This window comes from Phyllostomus discolor, chromosome 3 (assembly GCF_004126475.2).
Source record: "Phyllostomus discolor isolate MPI-MPIP mPhyDis1 chromosome 3, mPhyDis1.pri.v3, whole genome shotgun sequence".
Classification (NCBI taxonomy): Eukaryota; Metazoa; Chordata; class Mammalia; order Chiroptera; family Phyllostomidae; genus Phyllostomus; species Phyllostomus discolor.
Window position 1 is genome coordinate 125,324,209 of NC_040905.2, and position 24,892 is coordinate 125,349,100.

At 40.2% G+C, this 24,892-nt stretch overlaps 1 protein-coding gene across 1 annotated transcript in view; it reads left to right on the forward strand.

The window, feature by feature from the left end:
* The window catches only part of DNAH3 (dynein axonemal heavy chain 3), a 219,892-nt gene that overhangs the window by 134,069 nt on the left and 60,931 nt on the right, over positions 1-24,892 (forward strand). The window contains exons 38-43 of the mRNA XM_028531458.2: positions 490-595; positions 2,851-2,980; positions 5,309-5,554; positions 14,776-14,879; positions 17,227-17,521; positions 19,615-19,794. Coding sequence (XP_028387259.1) covers positions 490-595; positions 2,851-2,980; positions 5,309-5,554; positions 14,776-14,879; positions 17,227-17,521; positions 19,615-19,794 — 1,061 coding nt within the window. The remainder of the gene's footprint in view (positions 1-489; positions 596-2,850; positions 2,981-5,308; positions 5,555-14,775; positions 14,880-17,226; positions 17,522-19,614; positions 19,795-24,892) is intronic.

Here is a 24,892-nt window from a genome sequence, read left to right on the forward strand (position 1 = left end):
CCAACTCACTCCCCACTGGTTTTCCATGTGGGTGCTGAGCTACATTTCCACGTCCTGTGAAGTGGTCCCCTACAGATAATAGTTTCCATTGATTAAGAGTGTTCTATATGCTGGGCGTGGTGCCAAATTCTTTACTGGCATTTTATTTAATCAGTACAGCAGCATTATGAACTGCATTTTTAAAATATCCCTCAATTTTTAGACAAAGATATAGAAGTTCAGAGATAGTTAAGAAACCTTACCAAGGTCACTTAATTAGTAGGATCTGTGGCTGGGATTCAAACCCAAGTCTCTTTGGCTCCCATGAGCCACTATTATCACTGGTCTCTACCCTTTCCTGATAAAAATCTGTGCGCCTTCCCTGTGGCCTGGAGCTGGTGAGGGTCTGTGACCTGATCCAAGGTCAGCCCCTTACTTCATCATGACCACGGCATTTACTTCCCCCCATGTGCTTGGGAGACCAGGTGAGTCTCTGTCTGTGCTTTCCAGGTGTGGAATGATCTACATGGAGCCCCACCAGCTTGGCTGGAAGCCCCTAAAGGATTCCTACATGGACACCCTGCCCTCCAGCCTCACTGAGGAGCACAAGGAATTGGTGAGACACCCAGGTCTTTTCCCTCCCTCTCTGACTCCCTACTCTTCATCCCAAAGGCCTTCTAGGAGAATCTTCACCATCATAATTCCAGGAGGCAAGAAAGAGCAGGGAATTACCCACCTGTGCCCAGTTATCTTATTTCCTGGCTATCATGTCTCTCATTTTCTTCTCCATGCAGTGAGGAGGTTAATTTCTTTCTTCTCTTCTACCCTCTCTATCACTCTTCATCCTCCAGTGGAGAATTCTGATGCCTGAGATATGTTCTGTATGAAGTCAGAAATGTCACCCTTCCCATTGCTCCACCAGCAGAAATGTCTCTAGAAGTTGCTCTGGAGGTGGATGGAGTTAGGAAGAGCTGTGTTCCTCTCTGTACTGCCACTCCTCATGCCAGTAACCAAGACTCCACACCTCCCTCCTGTAGGGAGCTGGAACAAGTTTGAAATGCTTTGATTGCAGCAGTTCCCATTCCCTTCTTCCCCTACTAAAAGAGGTGTAATTGTTCAGGTTAGGTGGGTACCAGAGCACACTCTCAGACTGGAGAAATGGGAAAGGAGAACCTTTGCTGGTGGTGCCTCTTGTCTTTCCCTGCATCTACAGAGCTCACTACGAAAGTTTCCCACTGACGAAGCCAAGGAAGATTTTTCCACAATGGATCTGCTCTAGGGACTTTGTAGGACAACCCCATTCCTGTCACATGTACATACATGTCCAATATATATAAGCATATACATTTATATAGACACATGCCCATGTGCACACTCAGAGGCCATCCCACACACAGGCATGGGAAGCCTTCAGGGATTCTCCAATGTCTTTAGCACAAAGTCTAACTCCTTATCAGGGCCTCTGAGAGTGATCTGACCCTGCCCACCTCTCCAAACTCATCACCTACCCTCTTTCTTAGACTCAGTTCATTATCCTCCAGCCTCATGTGTTGTTTCTACTCCTAGAAAACCCCAGGTTTCACCACCTCAAGTCTTTTGTACTTTTTGTTCCTCTCCTAGAAATCTTGCCTCATTTCATCTCATAAGGCAGGATTCACCTTTGTCCTCCAGGGCTCAGCCATGAGGGCCTCCTCCTTTAAGAAGCCTTCCCTACAACAAATCAGTAGAGAACATGACTCTTACTCCCTTAGTCACTATGAGTAGTGATTTTTCCCCTATATCACCTATCCCATGAAAGCTATCAGGGAACCAGGTCTCTGAGCATCAGCTCACCTGTGACTCTGGGCGTGGAGCCATTTTCTTAATTAATAAACCCTTACTTTCTTGGCTGCCAAAAAAAAAAAAAAAGAAGAAGAAGAAGAAGAAGACTTCTCTGAATGTCCTATTAAACCCTCCTGTAATTTCCCATTGTTATACCTTTATTTGTTTACTGGTAGTAGTTTCCATGATTTATAAATATTTTATTGAGTTTTTACATGTTTAGTTCTTTACTGTTTGTCTTCCCTGCCCCTTAGTAAGCTCCACAAAGATGGGGACCTTATCTACCTTGTCCATCTTTTATCTTCAGTACCTACTACATGGCAATTACTCAATGAATATTTGTTGATTGAATGAATATAGCACCTATCCATGTATGCATGCACATATATTCATATAATGCATCTATATATTCATACATACCCACATCTATATGCACCTATGAAAATATTTGTTAAGTGATGACCTGCCTACCTCTGAAAAAATTACTCAAGATAATTTTCAGTGACAGTCACAAATAAATTATAAGAAAAATGAAGAAAACTAAAATAGGAGGAGAAAGTAAGTCAAGTAGTTTTTTAAATGAGTAAATGGGGTAGGGAGCAGAAACAAGAGACTATAATTATTATACCCACAAATAGGTATGTATATTCATATAGGGAATTACTGAAAATGAGCCTTGAACTTAGCTCTGCACTTCCTTAAGTCCACTTGATACAGGAGTCCTGCCAAACAGTCATTTGCAAAACAATTAAACAATTTAGAATTTCTAACATTTTATAAAAAACAAAGTCAGCCATTAAGTTCAGGTTCTAAAACTGTTTCACGTGCTCTGGGTAGTAGAATGGGAGGAGTGGGGATGGCCTATGGACTGTGCAGTTCAAGCAGGAAGTTGGGAGTAAGGGCCTTGATGCCTGTTGTTCTTCCCTAATAAAGACCCTTAAAGCAATCAGCAGCCTTGCCAGGATCTCCAGCCTCACTTGAGGTATACCAAGCTCTTGGCCTTCAACTCATCTTTTGATAACATCTCTAAATTTCACTTTTTACTCTGAGGTCAATGACATGTTCATGTGGCTTGTCCAGCCCTGCCTGGAGTTTATTCGCCTTCAGTGTAAATTTGTGGTTCAAACATCTCCCATCCACCTTGCCTTCTCAATGATGAGACTGTACTCCTCTCTGCTTGGTAAGTGCTACCTCCTATTCTTAAGCCAGATGGGGGTGGGTTGTGCCTTTGCTGTTTCTTCTGTTTATACCCCAGTTCCTTCCTTCTACCATGATTACAGTGAGATCAGCATTTTGATTTAGAACAAGCAAGCCTTTGGAGTGTACATAGTAGAGCTTGCTTGTAGATAGTAGAGCTGTAGATAGATGGAAGGAGTCCACATATTTTGGCTTTAGCCTTGATCTTAGATTGATTTTCTGGTGTTCTTGTGCAAATTACCCTATCCTTTCCCAGTTTTAAGTTCCTCACCTGCACAATGGGAGTTATAATTGCTATGGTAACATTGGTTTAGACATCCTGAAGAAGTTCTCTGTAACTGTTTCACATAAGTCAAATTACATTGAATTCTACTGGAAATGACAAAAATATGTCCATTTGAAAAACAACTTTTATTCTACATTTTAAAAATTTTAATGTTCAATTACAGTTTTCCCAATTTTCCCCCCATTGCTCTCCCCTGCCCTGCCCACCCCCTACTCTTACAATCAATCCTCAACTTGTTGTTCATGTCCATGGGTCCTTTATACATGTTCCTTGACTAAACCCTCCCCCATTTTTCCCCATTGTCTCCCTCCCTTTTCCCCTCTGGTCACTGTCAGTTTGTTCTTTAGTTCTATGTCTCTGGTTCTATTTTGCTCGCTTGTTTGTTTTGTTGATTAGATTCCACTTATAGGTAAGATTATATGGTATTTGTTTTTCACTGCCTGGCTTAATTCACTTAGCATAATACTCTCCAGTTCCATCCATGCTCTCACAAAGGGTAGGAGCTCCTTTCTTTCTGCTGTATAGTGTTCCATTATATAACTGTACCAGTTTTTTGATCCACTCATTTACTGATGGGCACTTAGACTGTTTCCAGCACTTGGCTGCTATAAATAATGTTGCTATTGTTGCTATAATAATGTAATGAACATTGGGGTGCATAGGTTCTTTTGAAATGGTGTTGCAGGAATCTTAGGGTATAATCCCAGCAGTGTGATCACTGGATTAAAAGGCAGTTCCATTTTCAGTTTTCTGAGGAACTTCCATACTGTTTTCCACAGTGGCTATACCAGTCTGCATTCCCACCAACAGTGCACTAGGGTTCCGTTTTCTCCACAACCTCGCCAGCACTTGTTGTTTGTTGAGTTGGTTATGATGGCCATTCCGACTGGTATGAAGTGGTATCTCATTGTGACTTTAATTTGCATCTCTCTGATGGGTAGTGATAGTGTGTACATTTTCATATGTCTATAGGCCTCTGGAGGCAATTGGAGGCAATTTCTTTCTCAAAATCACATGTAATTCAAACTCAGAATGAATCTTCTTATAACTTATACTACATGAACATATTTTCTTAACCCACTTCTTCCAAAGGCATTATAGGTGTAGACAAAAATATAACATGGTGAACAGTTGAGTGGAAACTTTCTTTGGCTAAATATCAATTTGATTTGCTAAGATTAGAATCCAATTCAAGATGTTACATTATATTTAATTATTGTATCTTCTTGGTCTCCTCTAATCTGTGACAGCTTCTCTGTCTTTCCTTGTCTTTTATAACCTTGTCTCTTGATAAATACTGCCCAGTTATTTTATAGAACGTCTCTCAATTTGTTCATCTCATGTTTTCTCATATTTAAATGAGGTAATGCCTGTTTAATATGAATACTCCAGAAGTGATGATGTGTCTTCAGTGCATCATCAGGGATAAACAGTAAAGACTCTGGTCAAAGTTTACTTTGGTTAGAACCATCTTTCTCCATAGTAAAGTTACTATTTTTTTCTTTGTGTTTAATACGTATCTTGGGGAACATAATTTGACACTATGCAAATATCCTATTTCTCCTCAAATTTTCACTCACTAATTTTAACATCATTGGTTAATTTTGTCAACATAAATAGAGTTGTCAAATTTATAGAGACATAAAAAATTGAATGGTGGTTGCCAGAAGGTGGGAGAGAAGATAATGACAAGTTAGTGTTTTATGGGGACATAGTTTCAGTTTTGAAAGATTAAAGAGTTCTGGAAATGGATGATGGTGATGGCTGAAAAATATGAATGTACCTAGTACCACTAATGCAGACACTTAAAAATGATTAATGGTAAATTTTATGTTATGGGTATTTTACCACAATAAAAAATAGAAAAAGAAATCTATGTGGGTAAAGGATCTGGCACATGAAGGCCACTCAGCCAACATCCATTCTTTCCCCTAGGCACCTTGCAGACAAAACCACCAGTTCACATTGTTTGCATCTGTTCTACAGGTTTCTACTTTAGCTCAGATTTCCTTTTCTGGGTTTTAGATGAAATAAGGGAAATAAAAGAAGATGAAAGTGAATTATCTGAAGGTCTGACAAGCCAACAGATCTTCCTCTGGCTGCAAGGTCTGTTCCTCTTTGCGTTGGTGTGGACGGTGGCTGGCACCATCAACACAAACAGCAGAAAGAAATTTGATTTGTTTTTCCGCAACCTAATCATGGGCATGGATGATAATAACCCAAGACCCAGAAGTGTCAAACTCACCAGAAACAACATCTTTCCAGAAAAAGGTAATTCAGTACTTGTTTTTTGTCTTACTATAATTGTTTGGATCCTATGTTCCAAACTCAACAAAAATGTTTGGACCAAGTCAGGCCTTTACAAAAGCCAGGAAAGATTTGTAGCTTGCCTGGGTGGGTTTGCTTCTTCAAGTTGGCCCATGTATGCAGAGATGGGTGGCCCTCAGGCAGGGTCCTATGGGATATTTTAAGTACTTCTTTAATTTGGAAAAAGTTGTCATAACATATTATTTTTTTGCAAAATTACTTATAATCTCCTTAGTCAAATAGGCCACAGAAAACAAAATGAGAACTATTGTCACATTTGTTTTTCTTACTCCCTTCTAGTCCTGTTCTGTGTTTTCATGGATCATATCATGATAATTATGGTATGACTATTCCTTTAAATTTTATCCCTGAAATCTAATACAATATTGAAATGTTTGCAATTTTGCTATATACAAGGTCTGTCTAGAAAGTATCCATCCACATACTATGAAAAATAGAGACATTTATTGAAGACTATACAACATACAAGAAACAGTGTACATAGGACAATGATGCCTCAGTCCCTTTCAAAGTAAGCACCTTGGGACCTCATTCATTTCTCCCAGCATCTCTTCCCCTGTTCAAACACTGCAAAATCCTTTGTAGGGATCTCTGTCAGCTGTCCCATTATATTTTCCTGAATTTCATCCACAGTCTGAAATCTCTTCCCTTTCAAAGGTGATTTTAGTTTTGGAAAAAGCCAGAAGTCACAGAACACCAAGTCTGAGCTATAGCAGAGCTGAGTCATCTGAGTAATTTAATATTTTGCCAAAGAAACTCTGCACAAGATGTGATTCATGAGCAGATGCATTGTCATAATGAAACTGCCAATCACCAGTTGCCCATAGCTGCAGCCATTTTTGTCATATTGCATCTCTCAACAGAGAACATTGAGGTAGTACTCCTTATTAATTGTTAGGCTGGAAGGGCATACTCATGATGAACAACACTTTCCCATTAAAAACCAGTTAACATGGTCTTGATCGTGCAACTTTGTGGCACCTTCTTCGGCCATGGAGAATCAGACGACTTCCATTGGGAGGACTGGGCCTTCTTTACAGATCACAGCCATAGACCCACCATTCATTCTGGTTATTAGCTTCTTTAGGACATTCTGGTTCACTGGTAGTGGTTTGAATCAAGTCATTAGCAACTGCAGTATGGCACTTCTACTGCTTTGGCAGCAGAAGTCATGAAACAGATTTTGCCACATGTTTCATGCCAAGATCCTGTGTCAAAATCTCAGACAGAGTAGTTTTTGGAATCCCAGATCAGCTTCTAGTTCTTGCACTGTCAGTCACTGATCTTTGCTGATTGCAGCCTGAACACAGTCAACCTTCTCAGATGTTTTGCTTGTTGCAGGCCTTCCAAAATGTGGATCACTGTCAATGGATTTTCAACCTCTTTAAAGCATTTGTGCCACACTTTTATTTGTGCTGCACTCATTGCATCATTCCCCAAAGCCTTCTGAATCATCTGAATAGTTTCCACAGAGGAATGTTCAAGCTTAATGCAAAATTTGATGCAGATTTGTTGCTCTACTCACTCAGTCATTTTGAATGTGACAGACACACAGTACACATGCTCACTCAGTGGTGTCTACCACCCTCACTGACTAGTCCAGTGAAGCTGTCATTGTTCATGTATTCACATTCTAATCCATGCTCCTTGGCTGCCACATTACATTGGTATTGTGCAAACAGTTCTCGTATTAACAATGGCTGGACTTTTTCTGGACAGACCCCATATATCATCTTCAAAATGATCACTTGAATGATCTATTAATATTTTCTTATATGTGTGACATCATTTATTATTGAAAGAGGTTTCCTTTTAAGTATCTTTTATTGTTTGTTTCTTACCACCAACCTAATACAATATATAAAATTTAGAAAATCCAGAGAAGGGAATAGAAGAAAACAAAGATCAATGGTAATCCCATTCTCTGGAAATAATCCCTTTTTATTTTATTTTTTTTTTGTTTTTTTTCTGTATTTCTATTACAAAAAGAGGGTCATAATATAAATCTTCCAAATAGTTTTACTTCTTGTGATTATAAAGTACATGAAAGGGCCATGAGGGCACTTCCTGGGGTGATGATAATGTTACACATACTAAAATAGATTTGGGTTACACAGATATGTGCATTTGCCAAAACTCAGTGGATATATACTCTTTCCCTAACACACCTGGCACAGTTCATATGATACACGGTCATCTGTCAGAGGAAATGCATGGAGGTCTTGGACCAATCTATTAGTTAGTAATATGTTCATTCTTTTTTCCCCTTTCTTGAGATGGAGGGAAATTTTATTTTTCTTTCTTTTTTTATTGTGGTAAAAATACATATCATAAAACTTACCATTTTAACCATTTTTAGTTGTACAATTTGGTGGTATTAAACACATTGACATTGTTGTGCAAGCATCACCACCATCTATTTGCATAACCATTTTTACCTTCCCATACTGAAATTCTACTCTATTTTTTTAACTTCTAAGTATATTTGATCAATTATGTTATTACAGTTGTCCCATTTTTTCTCCTCTTTATCCCCCTCTACCCTGCACCCATCCCACTTTCCAACATTCCCCCTGCCCTTAACCCATGTCCATGATTCATGCATATAAATTCTTTGGCTTCTCCATTTCTTACACTGTTCCTAACCTCCCCCTGTCCATTCTGTACCTACCAACTTGTACTTTTCAATTCCTGCATCTTTTCCTCCACTATCCCCTTCCCCCTCCAAATGATCTCCATATCTGTGATTCTTTTTCTGTTTTTCGTGTTTGCTTATTTGATATTTAGATTCAATTGTTGATAGTTGTGAATTTATTGCCATTTTAATGTTCATAATTTTGACCCTCATCTTTTTCTTAAATAAGTCCCTTTAACATTTCATGTAATAATGGCTTGGTAATGATGAACTCCTTTAGTTTTACCTTGTCTGAGAAGCACTTTATCTGCCCTTCCATTCTAAATTATACCTTTACTGTATAGAGTAATCTAGGTTGTAGGTCCTTGCTTTTCATTACTTTGAATACTTCTTGCCAGTCCCTTCTAGCCTGCAAAGTTTATTTTGAGAAATCAGCTAGCAGTCTAATGGGAACTCCTTTGTAGGTAACTCTCTGCTTTTCTCTTGCTGCTTGTAAGATTCTCTCTTTATCTTTAACCTTTGGAAGTTTAATAATGATGTGTCTTTGGGTTCATCTTGTTTTGGACTTTCTGTGCTTCCAGGATGTGTGTGTCTATTTCCTTCACCACATTAGGGAAGTTTTCTTTCATGATTTTTTCAAATAAGTTTTCAATTGCTTGCTCTTTCTGTTCTCCTTCTGGCATCCCTATGATTCAGATGTTGGTACATTTGAAGTTGCCCCAAAGGTTCCTTAGCCTTTCCTTATTTTTTTGAATTCTTGTTTTTTCATTCTGTTCTGGTTGGATGTTTATTTTTACCTTTTGTTCCAAATCATTGATTTGAGTCCTGGTTTCTTAGCTTCACTGTTGATTTCCTGTAAATTTCTCTTTATTTCATTTAGTGTAGCTTTCATTTCTGGCTGGACCTTTATTATGTTGTTGAAATACCCAATGAGTTCCTCGAGCATCCTATTAACCAGTGTATTGAACTTTGTATCTGATAGATCACTTATTTCTATTTTGTTTAGTTCTTTTTCTGAAGTTTTGTTCAGTTCCTTCATTTGGGCCATATTTCTTTGTCTCCTCATTTTGGCACCCTTCCTGTGTTTGTTTCTATGTATTAGGTAGAGCTGCTTTGATTCCCTGTCTTAGTAGCATGGCCTATTTTTTTAAAAAAAGGGCAGCCATAAATTGAATGGGCAAAGCCTTAGGTAATCGCTAAGGTCAGGCAACTCATGTGAACCAATTTGATGGAGTCTCAGATATGCTGTTTCTATTCTGTGGCTCTGTGTGGGGAAGGGCCCAGAAAAGGGACAATGGCTGCTGCCCAGTATCTGTGGTTTTGTCTGGGAAGAAACTGTCCCCCAGCACTTGCCCTGATTCCAGACACCAGTTTCTTCTGTACCACTGGTAAGCCTCCAACTACTGCCCCAGTGCTGGAGCCCAGAGCGGGTGTCTATATAAGTCCTAAGTCTGTTTCAGGCCCCTTAAGAGGAGATGCCAGAGACTCCTGAGGTTTCTTCCATCACCCCAACCCCCACTGTTTTTTTTTCAGCCAGAAGGTATGGGGACTTATCTTCCTGGCACTGAAAGCCTGATCTAGTGGTCTGACGTGGGGCTAGGATCCCTCACTCCTGAGGTATCTCTTCTGATTTTTATCTACCACATGTAGTTGTGGGGCCACCTCTTCCACATCTCTGCATCTCTGTGTCTCTACCCTTCCCAACTATCTGGATCAATGTGACTTCTTTAATTCCTTGGTTGCTGGACTTCTATATAGCCCTATTTTCTGACAATTATCTCCTTCAATTTTAAATGATAGCCTTGCTGGATAAAGTTGTCTTGGTTGTAGTCCTTGCTTTACATCACCTTGAATATTTCATGCTAATCCTTATTGGCCTGAAATGTTTCTGTTGAGAAATCAGATGACAGTCTAATTGGAGTTCCTTTATAGGTAACTACCTGCTTTTCTCTTGAGGCTTTTAAGATTCTTTCCTTGTCTTTAAGCTTTGCCATTTTAATTATGATGTGTCTTGGCATGGGTCTCTTTGGGTTCATCTTGCTTGGGACTCCCTGTGCTCCCTCAACTTGTGTATCTTTTTTCTTCCCCAGATTAGGGAAGTTTTGGTCATTATTTCTTTAAATAGGTTCTCTAGTCCTTGCTCACTCTCTTTTCCTTCTGGTATTCCCATTATGTGGATGTCGTTAAGTTTCATGTTGTCACAAAGGTTTCCTAAACTCTCCTAAGTTTTTTAAATTATTTTTTTCTTTTTTGCTGCTTTGCTTGGGTGCTTTTTTTCTACTTTATCTTCCAAATTTCTTCTGGCTCATACTGTGATCCCTTGTAACCTCAGGTTTTTAATTTGATCACTTTCAAATTTGAAAGATCCAAGTAGAAATATTTTTACTATGCTGTAATAATTCTACAGAATACCTGAATTCATAACACTGTTATGTTTCAGTATAAGTAGTGGCTTTTTCTTTTTTTTAATATATTTTATTGATTATGCTATTACAGTTGTCCCATTACCCCCCTTCATTCTCCTCTGCCCTGCACACCCTCTCCCACCCACATTCTCCCCCTTTAGTTCATGTCCATGTGTCGTAAGTTCTTTAGCTTCTGCAGTTCCCATACTATTCTTGCTCTTCCCCTATCTATTTTCTACCTATCACCTATGCTACTTATTCTCCATACCTTTTCCCCTCTCTCCTCCTCCCACTCCCCTGTTGATAACCCTTCACGTGATCTCCATTTCTGTGGTTCTGTTCCTGTTCTAGTTGTTTGCTTAGTTTTCTTTTGTTTTTGTTTTTGTTTTTAGGTGTGGTTGTTAATAATTGTGAGTTTGCTGTGATTTTACTATACATGTTTTTTTATCTTCTTTTTCTTAGATAAGTCCCTTTAACATCTCATAAAATAAGGGCCTGGTGATGATAAACTCCTCTAACTGAACCTTATCTGAGAAGCACTTTATCTGCCCTTCCATTCTAAATGAAAGCTTTGCTGGATAGAGCAATCTGGGATGTAGGTCCTTGCCTTTCATGACTTGGAATTCTTCTTTCCAACCCCTCCTTGCCTATAAGGTCTCCTTTGAGGAATCAGCTGACAGTCTGATGGGAACTCCTTTGTAGGTAACTGCCTACTTTTCTCTTGCTGTTCCTAGGATTCTCTCCTTCATTTTTACCTTGGCTAATGTAATTATGATGTACCTTGGTGTGTTCCTCCTTGGATCCAACTTCTTTGGGACTCTGAGCTATCTGAACTTCCTGGAAGTCTATTTCCTTGGCCAGAATGGGGAATTTCTCCTTTATTATTTGTTCAAATAAGTTTTCCATTTGTTGCTCTTACTCTTCTCCTTCTGGTACCCCTATAATTTGGATGTTAGAATGTCTAAAGATGTCCTGGACGTTCCTAAGCCTCTCCTCATTTTTGGGGGGGGGAATTCTTATTCTTCACTCTTTTCTGATTGTATGCTTTTTTATTCCTTCTGGTCCACTCCATTGATGTGAGATCGAGGTTTCATTCCATTACTATTGGTTCCCTGTGCGTTTTTCTTCATTTCACTTATTGTAGCCTTCATTCTTTCATCTAATTTGTGACCAAAATCAACCAATTATGTGAGCATCCTGATCACCATTGCTTTGAACTGTACATCTGATAGGTTGGCTATCTCTCAGTTGCTTAAAAGTACTGGCTCTGGGGATTTCATTTGTTCCTCTGTTGAGCCATCTTTTTTTTTCCCCCTTTGGTCTTGTCATACCTGTTACATGTGAGGGGCGGAGCCTTAGGTGTTCACCAGGGCGGGGCACCCCAGTCTCTGGGTTGTAATGCTGTATGTGGGGGCGGGGTCTGAGAGGGGACAATGGCACTTGCTCCAGTCTCTGACAGACCTCAGTCCCTTCCGCCACTTCCCCTGAGCAAACTGGGCCCCTCTGGTGCCAGTTCCAGTGTGAGTGGGCTTGTGCACCCCATGGGGCTTTCCAACAACCTCTCCTGTGAGTCTCTCCCTGTGCCTCAACCCTCACAGGTGTTTTCAATCAGTGCCCCAAGGTTCTATTTCCCAGCACTGTGATCCTGGGTTGCACGTAGTGCCTTGCTTCACAATTGCCGCCTCACTGGGTCTGCCAGTTGCCACCCCTCAGTGCGTGTCTTCCAGCTTTGGTGTTGCGCACCCAGGTTGCCTTACACACCCAGTCCCAAGGCTCTTTGCTCTCTGCTCTCTGCACTATGACCGGCGCCCAGCTGCCTGACTCCGCCCCTCCTACTGATCTGGATGAACATCTCCTTGGTTGTCCAACTTCATTCAGTTCAATTTTCTATCAGTTCTGGTTGTTATTCTGTTTCTAAATTATTGTTGTCCCTATCTTGGTTGTGCGAGGAGGCACAGTGTGTCTACCTATGCCTCCATTTTGGCGGGAAGTCAGTAGTGACTTTTTCTTATCCTGTCTTTGGTCTGGTTTTGTTCCTATAATACAGTGACTCAATTTTGTGAAATTTTTCCCTTAATAACAGAAAGCAAAAGATAATAATAATAAACCCAAATTACTGATTTGATCTTCTGCTTCATCTAACCTACTGTTTATTCCTTCTGATGTATTATTTATTTCAGATATTGCATTCTTTATTTCTGTCTGGTCCTCTTTCTGGTTTCTCTGTCTTCTTTCATGCTGCTGAGTATCTTTATACTCATTATTCTAAACTCTATATTGGATAAATTGCTTGTCTCCATCATTTAGTTCTTCTGGAGAATGCTTTTGTTCTTTCATTGGGGCCTGTTTCTTCGATTTCCCATTTTGGCTGCCTCTTTCTGTTTGTTTCTATGTAGTTGATAGACCTGCAAAGACTCTGGTGCAACCCTCTGTCAGACACTGCCTGTGACTGGCCCTGGGCAACTTCTTTGGAACTATGAGTGATCCACAGCTTTTGGCTCCCACTGCTGGGCCTGAGTGTGTGTAGAAAGAAGTAGACTACTATGCACCAAGCCCAGATTTTACCATCACTGGTCCCTAGGGAGTGTCAGCTAAAGTCTCAGAGCTCCCATAGAGCCTCTTTTACTTGTAGGCTTTCTGTTCATCTTAAACACTGAAATATCCTCCAGCTGTACTTTTCTACAGCCCAGTTTAAGCTCCACTGGGTGGAGCAAGAGGGATTCCTATGGGTGGGGCTATTGCTTCTCACCAGGCTGATGCCTTATGGAAGGGAGTGCTCTGCCTGAGTAAGATGGTTCTGCTCTATGGGGAATGACTCAGCACAGGAAATCTGGAGGCTGACCCTTCAAATCTCTCCCCAGAGGCACCATCTCAGGCTCTCCTCATATGGCTGTAGTCCACTCTGCCCTCCCTCCACTGAAGCCAAAGGTAAGTGGTTGCAAACAAAAATTCGTGTAGTTGCCCTTTTAAAAGGTCTCTGCATCTCTAGCCATTTCTTCCTGGCAGACAGAAACTCCACTGCTTTTCACAGCTGAATGTTATTGGGGTTCCTTTTCTGGTTCTGGTGCTCTGTGCTAGGGAGATGAGCTTGGGGTTCAGACCCCACACTTCTCAGAGGGAATGTCCCAGTCACTGAAGTATCCAACCAGAACTTCAGCTGCTGCCCACGGGAGCCCAGCCAGCCATCTCATGCTGCCATGCTTCCCACCATTCTTGTTGTGGTGATGTGGTTTCTTCTGTATGTCCTTGGTTATAAGGCTTCTCTCAAGCTAGTGTTCAGTTGTTTATTCAGAATGATTTTTCTATAATTTAGTTGTAATTCCAGTTTGGTTCTGGGAGATTAGTGTAGCTTTGCCACCATCTTGGATCTCTAAATTATTATTTTAGAACCTGCTCTTTAGGAACTAGGTTGGAAATGATTTATCTGAAGTTCAGTAGGTCCTTCATTTTCATGTTAACTCCTTCTGCTAGATTTGGATAAAACTAAACATCTTTATTTTAAAATAGAGCATATCAGGTGATCCCATTCTTATAAAATCCTTCCTTTCATCTATCTGTCCTTCTACCTCCAATGTGTTTGTGTACTTAGAGAGAAGGCTAGAAGGGTTTTCATCAAAAGTTATTTTTGGCCCTGGCCAGGTAGCTCAGTTAGTTAGAGCATCACCCCAATACACCAAGGTTTCAGGTTTGATCCCTTGTCAGGGCACATATAAGAATCCAGCAATGAATGCATAAACAAGTGAAACAAAAAATCAGTGTTTCTCTTCTCGTTCTCTCCCTTATTCTCTCTGTTTCTAAAAAAAAGTTTTTTCTGGATGTAAGGTTTAGAGTGACTCATTGCTTTCTTTTTTGTTGTTCTTTTCAATGTCCCCTGTTTACACTATTAAAAATAATGCATTTGTATACATGGCAACTAATATTTTTATACAAATAATGAAGCCATTACTCTTTAAAAGATGTTGTTCCAGTTTATTCAGCTACTAACAGTGTATAAGTTTCACCACAACTGTGCCAGTACTGGTAGTTATACATTTCAGATACTTCTAGCTGGAGTAGTTCAATACCTCAGCTGTGAAATATAAACCTGTTTGTGCTAATGATTTGTTCTGTTTCTCTGCATCCAGGAAGCATCTATGACTTTTATTTCCTCAAACAAGGTGGTGGATATTGGTACACATGGACAGAGTATATCACCAAAGAAGAGGAAAATATCCCAATTAATGCAAAGGTAAAAGAGAGAGGCCATGGAACTTTGATTTCCAAAATGACCTGAATCCTCCAAGGTAAAAGAATTAATACCAGTTCTGTGTTAGCATTTTAAAGAACTTTCTTTATAAAAAGTTCACACAGAGGCTGAGTCTTCAAAAGCATGGGCTTTAGAATCAGAGAGACCCAGATTTCTTACTCAGCCTTCACCCCTGCCTCAGTTTACTCCACTACAAAATAACAGGAAAAAAAAGGAGACTTGACTTGAGGTAGTGAACACACTACAGTGTACAGGTGATGTGTTGTAGAATTTTGCATTTGAAACCTGTATAATTTTGTTAATCAGTGTCGCCCCAATAAATTAAATAAAAAGGGAGAAAAAAAAGAAAAATGTTTAAATGATGGTTGCAAGAATTGAAGATAATATACATGAATACATGGCACATACTGTGTGCTACATCAATAGTTGTTGCTGTTCTGATTAGTATCATTACCAATAATGTCAAGTGGTCATTATTCTACCTCTCAGATATCTCAGCCAGAAGGATCTTGCCTTTTTTAAAAATCCCCAGAGAAAGATTTCCTTGATCAGAATTCTCAGCAAAACAGGTTCTGATTAATAGGTTTTCTGGTCAGATGATGATTCACTGACAGTTCTTATTCATTTCCTCATGGAATATTTTTCTGGGCATCCACTTTTAAGGCTTTGTGTAGTATCTGGTCGATACAATTTATCTTTCTGGGTGATGGCTGATTGTTCAGGTCCTGGGAGGAATATAGGTAGTGGATGGGAAAGTGGGACTATTGACAGCCAAGTCAAATAGCAGGCAGAATGTAGCTGCTGGTGTTGAGTTCAGGGCATATCCTGGGGGGCTGAGTGTTATGAAGAACACCCCACCCCCCAGCACTGAGATCCTAAACTTTAATTCTCATTAAAGAGCTTAGTCACCTGAAATCCAGGGGTTACAAATCTTGCTGAATTCATGCTAATAAAAGAGCTTAATGCAGAAAATGTTTTCAGTTCTGCTGCAGATTTTTCCCTTGTCAAACAATTGTCTTAGTCCCTGACAATAAAAATCTATGAAACCCAAATTGCTTTAAATTCCCAGTCTTAGTAGCAAAATGGGCTTCTGGCACCTGGTTCTGCATTCGGGATCACTTACTGGCTATGTAGCTTTAGACAAGTTAGAAGCAATCCCCCAGCATCAGTTTTTTTTCCATCTGAAAAACTGAGCTAATAACAACATACCTGCCTCAGAAGGTTACTGGGAAGGCTACAAGGGATAATATAGGCAAAACACCCTTAGCTCAACACCTGTTAATTCTTTTCCTCTCCACTGCAATTCCCTTGCCCTGTCTGACCTTTTTTCCTTTGATCAAGTTACCTACCAAAGAAGCTGAGCCTTTGTATACAAGCACACAACAAGCCACCATGTTGCACACATCAATCTCTCACCATGTGCATAAACCACAGTGTGATGGTGCTTCCTGTAGCGGTGCAGCAGAGTGGCTCTATGTTCCCTAGCCTCTTCCAGCCTAGACATATACAAAGACTTCAACATAAAATATACATCTTCCTGTCCTTTCCTCTGCCCCCATGGAGAGAACAAATGGGACCAAATGACTGATGAAAGGGTTTGGGTTCAGAGAAGGCAAGCTAAGGTAAGATGTTCTACCCAAAGTAATAGGGATGCCAGGAGCCCAATACCAAGCCTTTAGAGTACAATTGGGGTCTGAATCCCAGGAAGAATGTTACAATCCCCATATTGGAAAAGGGGTTACGAGGGGGTAGATCTTAGAACAAAAAATTTGGATGTTGAGAAAGGTCGATCAGGAACAAGCACAGGGAATGGGGACTGGGGGTCACACCTAACCCTTCTCAGTCAAGAACATGAAGGCAGACAGGATGGTTCATAGCAATGGTCTTATAGGGCAGCAGCTATAGACCCATTCTTATTGTAACTGGTGTTTATAATATAACAGTTGAGTAGTTAAGAATATAGACTTTGGAATCAGACAAGTTGAGATTCAAATCCTTGCATTTGCATTTACTTGCTGTGTTACTTGGTCAAATTGCAGAAGAGGTTTTGGCTTCAGTTTCCTCATCTACAACGCAGGGACAATAATGCCTGTCTTTAGATGCATGATCTCATTTAATCCTTAAACCAGCACAATGAGCTAGGTGCCATTATTATCCCATTTCATAGATTAATAAACTGAGGCCCCTGGAGCAATTTTACTCAAGGTAAAAAAGATAAGAGATGAAACTGAATAGAAAGTAAGTATTGAGCTGAATCTTGTGAATGCCAGGACCAAGACCCAGCCTCCTGGGCCCAGTACCAAAGCTCTTCCATGTCTTTGTGGCACAGGTCTCAGAACTCATCATCCCCACAGTGGAGACAGCCCGGCAGTCATTCTTCTTGAAAACCTATCTGGACCATGAAATTCCAATGCTATTTGTGGGACCCACAGGCACCGGCAAATCAGTCATCACCAACAACTTCCTTCTTCGCCTTCCCAAAAATACCTACTTGCCCAACTTTATCAATTTTTCTGCCAGAACTTCAGCCAATCAGACCCAGGATATCATCATGTCCAAGCTGGATCGAAGGCGGAAGGGCCTCTTTGGGCCTCCCATAGGGAAGAAGGCAGTGGTATTTGTGGGTAAGGCATTGGCCTGAATCTGAACTCAACCAGATCCTTCCACTCTAGACTACAGCAAACCAGAACCTCCCTTTGTGGGGCCACTCTACAGTCCTTTACCTCTCTCTGAGAGATAAAATATTTCTAGTTAACATAATTTAGTAGTTTTTCCTTCCCTTCCTCTTTTCCTTCCTCTCTATTTGCCTCCTTCCCTCCTTTTCTCCCTTCTTTAATTTTGCCTTTTCTTTTGTCTCATTTTTTTCATTACCAAGTATTTTTTGACCAAGAACTACATGCCATATTTTAAAAGTAAGACAGTAACCAGAAGGGAGGTGGGAGTGGATATTGCAGGGGGGGGGGGGGGGGGGGGGGGAGGGTTGTCAAGGAACAGGTATAAAAGACATGTGGACAAAGCCAAACGGATAGGATTGAGGGTGGGAGGTGGGGATAGCTGGGGTGGGGGGAAAATGGAGACCACTGTACTTGAACAACAATTAAAAAATAAAATAAAAATAAAGGTAAGACCTGGTCCAGGCCTTTGTGCCTGAGCTGGGTTTCCAGTGTCTCCTGAGGTAAAGCTGAGCCCTTGGGTCAGGCAAGTTTACCTCACAGTGAGATGTAGTTCCAGAAGAGGATTGTGGTATTTGCCCTCTTACATCTTCAAAAGCAACATACACTCTGATGAGATCCTTATTCCATTTTTTGTCAGATAAATATGTTATCAGTAAATAAAGAAATGCAATAGCTGCCAAATAAATATTTGTGAAATAAGCATATTGATGCTTCCCAGGATTTTACCTGTTTGCAAAGCACTTCCTCATTTATCTCAGTTGAGCCTCACAACCCTGTGAGGTTATTACCATCATTATCATTTTACTAGTCAATTACTTGAGGCTCCAGAATGTTATATTCCCTATTCAGAGTCAAACATCTGGAAAATTCTGGAGCTGTAAGCCAAACCCAGGTTTCTTGGTGCCACATACATTTTCCACAAGAGTGCTCATTTAGGTATAGTAGTGTCCAACTCTTATGAGTTATTTCATTGTCTTTCGAATTCACATATTGATAATGAATATTATATGAATTTATATCCTTGCCAGCTAAAACCAGCTTTTTAAAGCCAAGGATCATGTTTTATCTTATTTTCCATTTCTCTTTCTTCCTTTCTTCTTTCTTCCAACCTGTTTTTTTTTCTTCCCATTTTAGTGGTATATCCAAAAGCAGTTTGGGTAGTGAACATGCAGTACAATATACAGATGATGTATTATAGAATTGTGCACCTGAAGCCTAAATAACTTTATTAAACAATGTCACCCCAATAAATTCAATTAAAAAATTTTTTTAAATAGTTTAAACTTTGCAGCCAAACAGATCTAGGTTCAAATCTTACTTTCTAACCCTATGTATATTGTGACTTAACTCCCATGACCCTCAGTTCCTCACTTCTAACATAAAGATAATACTGTCTTCCTTACAAGTCATTATTTGGATTAGATGAGATAATATATGTTGAACTCCTAAAATGTTACCTGACACAAGCTGGGCATTCAATTAGTATTTTGTTAGAGAAAAATTAATAGAGTTTCCACTTTAATGAATGCCTTCTTTGTGCACAGACTCATGCTCTTGGAGAAAGTCGGTTCCTGCCCTCAGGAAAATCACAATCTATTCTTGCCATTTTGGTTTTGCTCCACAATAGCCCTAGTCCAAAGCCTTGCTCCACAAACACTGGAATTGAACTAATACTTGCTGGTTGGATTAAATACCCTATCGGCTAGAAGTATGACTGTCTTCCTTACATATCCCCAGAAATTAACAAAATATCTAATACACAGAAGACAATCAATATATTTTGTTTGAGGGAATGGGAAAAAATTAAATACCTGTTAATGCCAATCCATGCAACCTTAGAGTCATAATGGGCAAAACTCAAGAAAACCTCTTTTTATAGGGTGAGAATATCCACTAGCTGAGCCCTGCCTGAATTGGGGGTGGGACAACTGGGTATACACTCTCCCATGGAGGGAATAGTAATCTATGGGGTCCTCTGCTCTCACCTGTGAGAGCAGAGGACCCCATAAACTAACCATGTGTGGCCCTGTCTTCTTCCCCAGATGACCTCAACATGCCAGCCAAAGAGGTGTATGGGGCCCAGCCCCCCATTGAGCTCCTGAGACAATGGATTGACCACGGTTATTGGTTTGATAAGAAAGATACAACCAAGCTAGACATCGTGGATGTGCTGCTTATGACAGCCATGGGACCCCCTGGGGGAGGAAGGAATGACATCACTGGTATGTGAAAGAGAAGTTCATTCCTCCTCAGCCCCCAGCAGAGCTGGACCACCTTAATGGATGGAGGGTTGGTGCAGGTACTCTGTCCTGATGGAGGGTGGAGAAAAGTATATTTAGGCTATAGCCACAGTGATTTGGGCTAGCTCCTGGAGTGGTATAAGAAGACTTCATGTTGGAAGTTGTGGAAATAGGATGAAAAGAGAAACAGAGTCTCAGATGAAAAAGAGAAAAAAGGAGAGTTCAAATGGCCAACATGTGTTCCAGGAGGGAGGCTAAATCAGGTGTTCTTAACTAAGGGTGCATGACAGATTTACCTGTTGCATTTTTAATAATTCTTTTTTTTTCATTTTTTCAATATATTTTATTGATTATGCTATTACAGTTGTCCCATTTCCCCTCTTCATACCCCTCCACCCTGCACACCCTCTCCCACCCACATTTCCCCCCTTTAGTTCATGTCCATGTGTCATAAGTTCTTTGGCTTCTACATTTCTCATACTGTTCTTGCCTTCCCCTTGTCTATTTTCTTTTTTTTTAATATATTTTATTGATTATGCTATTACATTTGTCCCATTTCCCCCCTTCTCTCCCCTCCACCCTGTACCCCCCTCCCACCCACATTTCCCCCTGTAGTTCATGTCCATGTGTCATACCTATGAGTTCTTTAGCTTCTACATTTCCCATACTATTCTTACCCTCCCTCTATCTATTTTCAACCTACATTCTATGCTACTTATTCTCTATACCTTTTCCCCCTCTCTCCTCCTCCCACCCCCCTGCTGCTAACCCTCCATGTGCCCTCCATTTCTGTCGTTCTGTTCCTGTTCTAATTGTTTACTTCGTTTCTTTTGGTTTTGCTTTAGGTGTGGTTGTTAATATTTGTGAGTTTGCTGTCCTTTTACTATACATGTCTTTTCTTTATCTTCTTTTCTTAGATAAGTCCCTTTAGCATTTCATAAAATAAGGGCTTGGTGATGATGAACTCCTTTAACTTGACCTTATCTGAGAAGCACTTTGTCTGCCCTTCCATTCTAAATGAGAGCTTTGCTGGATAGAGCAATCTGGGATGTAGGTCCTTGTCTTTCATGACTTGGAAGATTTCTTTCCAGCCCCTTCTTGCCTGTAAGGTCTCTTTGGAGAAATCAGCTGACAGTCTGATGGGAACTCCTTTGTAGGTGACTGTCCCCTTACCTCTTGCTGCTTCTAGGATTCTCTCCTTCGTTTTTACCCTGGCTAATGTAGTTATGATGTGCCTTGGTGTGTTTCTTCTTGGGTCCAACTTCTTTGGGGCTCTCTGAGCTTCTTGGATTTCTTGGAAGACTGTTCCCTTTGCCAGATTGGGGAAGTTCTCCTTTATTATTTGTTCAAATACGTGCTCAATCTGTTGCTTTTCCCCTTCCGATTCTGGTACCCCTATAATTCGGATATTGGAACGTTTAAGGTGTCTTGGATGCTCTTAATCTTTTCCTCAATTTTTTGTATTCTTATTTCATCATGCTTTCCTGCTTGGTTGATTCTATCTTCCTTCTGGTCCACTGTATTGTTTTGAGACTCAGATTCCTTCCTTTCACTATTGGCTCTCCTCCGCGTGTCTTCCTGCATCTGTTTTATGGTAATCTGCATTCTTTCATCTAAATTTCATCCAAAATCCACCAGTTCCGTGAGCTTTCTGATCACCAGTGTTTTGAACTGCGCATCTGATAGATTGGCTAATTCTTGGTCACTCAAAAGGATGAGTCCTGGGGGACTGATCTGCTCTGTTGAAAACATGGGTTTTTTTCCCCCTGTCTCTCCTTTTTTTTTTTCGGTCTGGTTGCTCTTGTTACGGTGGGGGGCGGAGCCTTAGGTGCTCACGGGGGCTGGGCACCCCAGTCGCTAGATTGTGACGTTATAAGTGGGGGCGGGGCGGGAGCAGGAGTGGGGAGGGAGAAAACAATGGCAGTAGTTCCGTTCCCCTGGACTCAGACCCTTGTCTGGGCTTCTGGGCCGCGAGTTCTGCCCTGGTCCACAATCGCTACCCCTCTGGGTCTGCCAGCCACAGCTTGCGTACTCAGGGATCAGCGCTGCCTTCTTGTGCGCTGGATGGCTTTCGTGCCAAACCCTCCCCCGACCTCCGCGCGCCGCCTACCCGAGCCAGCCCCACACCCGCCGGCTCGTCTTCTCCTACCAGTCCGGATGAACGCGTCTACTTCAACTTCTTGGCTGCCCGACTTCCTTTCAGATAAATCCTCTGCCGGATCTGGGTGTTATTCTGATAGTAAATTATTGTTGTATATTATTGGTTTTCTAATCTTGGTTGTACGAGGAGGTACGGTGCGTCCACCTATTCCTCCATCTTGCCGGAAGTCTTAATAATTCTTCATATGGCCAAAGAGAGAACAATTAACCCAAAGTAGCCTAATGATGATGATGATGATAATAATAATAATAATAATAATAATAATAATTAAGATCCCCTCCCACATCATTCATCATCTAATAGTTCAGGAATATATGGTATTTTGCTTCAGGTACAACCTAATCCATCTAAGATCTGCATTTTTATTCTGAAATGCATCAAACATGTCCTTACATAGGAATCTTAGTACCATTTCCAGACTCAAGATTTTGTGACCTTGTTGTCCCCTCTGGAATTTGGCCTTCTCATCTGTAAAAGAAGAAAATGGGCAGGGTGATCTTATTTGGTACATTGTATTCCTAAGAATACAGACTCAAAAATGATCACTCTGAAGATATATAATAGTAAAATACTGAATATTAAAGAAAAAGAAAAAAATCTTTTGGCATTTAAGCAAAAAGAGGACATGATTTATAAGAGAAATAAATTAGTTTATCTTAAGACTTTTCAACTGTAATACTTTATTCCATAAGAAAGTAGAATAACATTTAAAATACTCAAGGGAATAAAATAGGAGTCAAGAATTTTATAGCCACCAAAGCTAAACTTTAAGTATAAAAAGAAAACTGTTATCAGCATGCAAGAACTCAGAGACTTTTTTCCATAAGCCCTTTCTCAGGAATCTACTAGAATATGGGTTTCAGATTATCTAAATGATTATGAATTATATCTCAATAAGGCTAATATATAGATATAGATGATAGATATAGAGATAGATATAGATATAGATAGATATAGATATAGATATAAGTAGGGGTTAGTCGAAACCCCCTACTTAGGGGTTTGTTTGTTTTTCCATAACATGGTTCTAGTAGCACTTAGGTGTGTTTAACTTCATTCCAAACAATTTTGTTATATTGTATTGTGACAGCTGTCATATCTGTGTACATTTTTAAAAACTTATCAGAATTGGAGACTTCAGTCAAGATGGAGGAGTAGGTAGACACACTGTACCTCCTCACACAACCAAAAGAAGGACAACAACAAATTTAAAAGCCAAAAACAACCAGAACTGACAGAAAATAGAACTGTATGGAAGTCTGACGACCAAGAAATTAAAGAAGAAACATTCATCCAGACCAGTAGGAGGGGCAGAGACAGGCAGCTAGGCATAGAGGACTCACAGAAATATGGCAGCTGGAGGATCGGGGAGGTCAAGGCAGTGACTGGTGGAGTGGGTGGTCCCATATTTGCATGTGGATAAACTGGGAGGAACAACTGGGGAATGAGACAGACCACTCAACCCAGGGTTTCAGGGGAAATAAAGCCTCAAAACCTATGAATGAAAAAACCTGTGAGGGTTGAGGTGGCAGAAAAAGCTCACAGGAAGGGTCACTGGAGAAACCCACAGGGTCCTAGAAACCCACAGGTTCCACTCATCTGGGAAGCAGCAGCAGAAGGGCCCAATTTGCTTGGGGGGAGCCATGGAAGTGACTGAAAGCTGGCAGAAGGCTGAGCAAGTAGCATTTTTCCCTCTCAGACCCCTCCCCCACATACAGCATCACAACTCAGTGATAAGGGTTGCCCTGCCCTGGCAAATACCTAAGACACACCAAAACAAAAAAATATGGCCCAAATGAAAGAGAAGATCAAAGCTTCAGAAAAAATACAACTAAGCAATGAAGAGATAGCCAATCTCAGATACACCGTTCAAAACACTTATAATCAGGATGCTCACAGAATTAGTTTAGTATGGTCACAAAATAGAGGGAAAAATGAAGACTATGAAAAGTGAAATAAAGGAAAATGTACAGGGAACCAACAGTGACAGCAAAGAGACCAGAGGGGAATAAAGAGGGGGAAACGGGACAACTGTAATAGCATAATCAATAAAATATAAAAATAAAATAAAAATAAAGTAAATCACATATATATAAAAACTTATCAAAATTGGTGAATTGTTGTATAGCCATTTTAGTATTGAAGATGGAAGAAAATACACAACATTTTTGGCATATTATGCTTTATTATTTCAAGGCAGGTGAAAACACAACTGAAATGCAAAACATATTTGTGCAGTTTATGGAGAAGATGCTGTGACAGATCAAATCTGTCAAAAGTGGTTTGAGAAGTTTTGTGCTAGAGATTTCTTGCTAGACAATGTTCCATGATTGGGTAGAGCAGCTGAAGTTGATAATAATCAAATTGAGACATTAATTGAGAATAATCAACATTATACCCCATGGGAGATAGCTGACCTACTGAGAACAATTCAAATCAATCAAATCATTGGTGAAATGAAAAATGTGACTTTTATTTTACAGAAAAAAACTAAATGAACTTTTTGGCCAACCCAATATATAACTAACATTAGATAAATGTAGATATGTAAAGGTATCAAATTAGTAGCAGTTAATTTTGGGGGGAAGAATGGATTTGGTATGTAGGAGGTAAGTGAAAGGCTATGCTCACTTTCTGTAGAAGCTTTTCTGAATTTTTATGATTTTACAATGATCAGATATTGCCTTTATTTTTAAAAAACAAACCTGAGCGCTACACTAGTACTGTTACCAAAACTTCTACAATTATGGGGGATGTTCTATGTCTGTACTACGCAGTACAGTAGCAACTTGCCACATGTTACTCTTGAGCACTTGAAATGTGACTAGTGAGACTGAGAAAATCAGTTTTTAATGCTATTCATTATTAATTAATTTAAGTTGAAATAGCTACATGTGACTAGAGGCTGCCATATTGGAC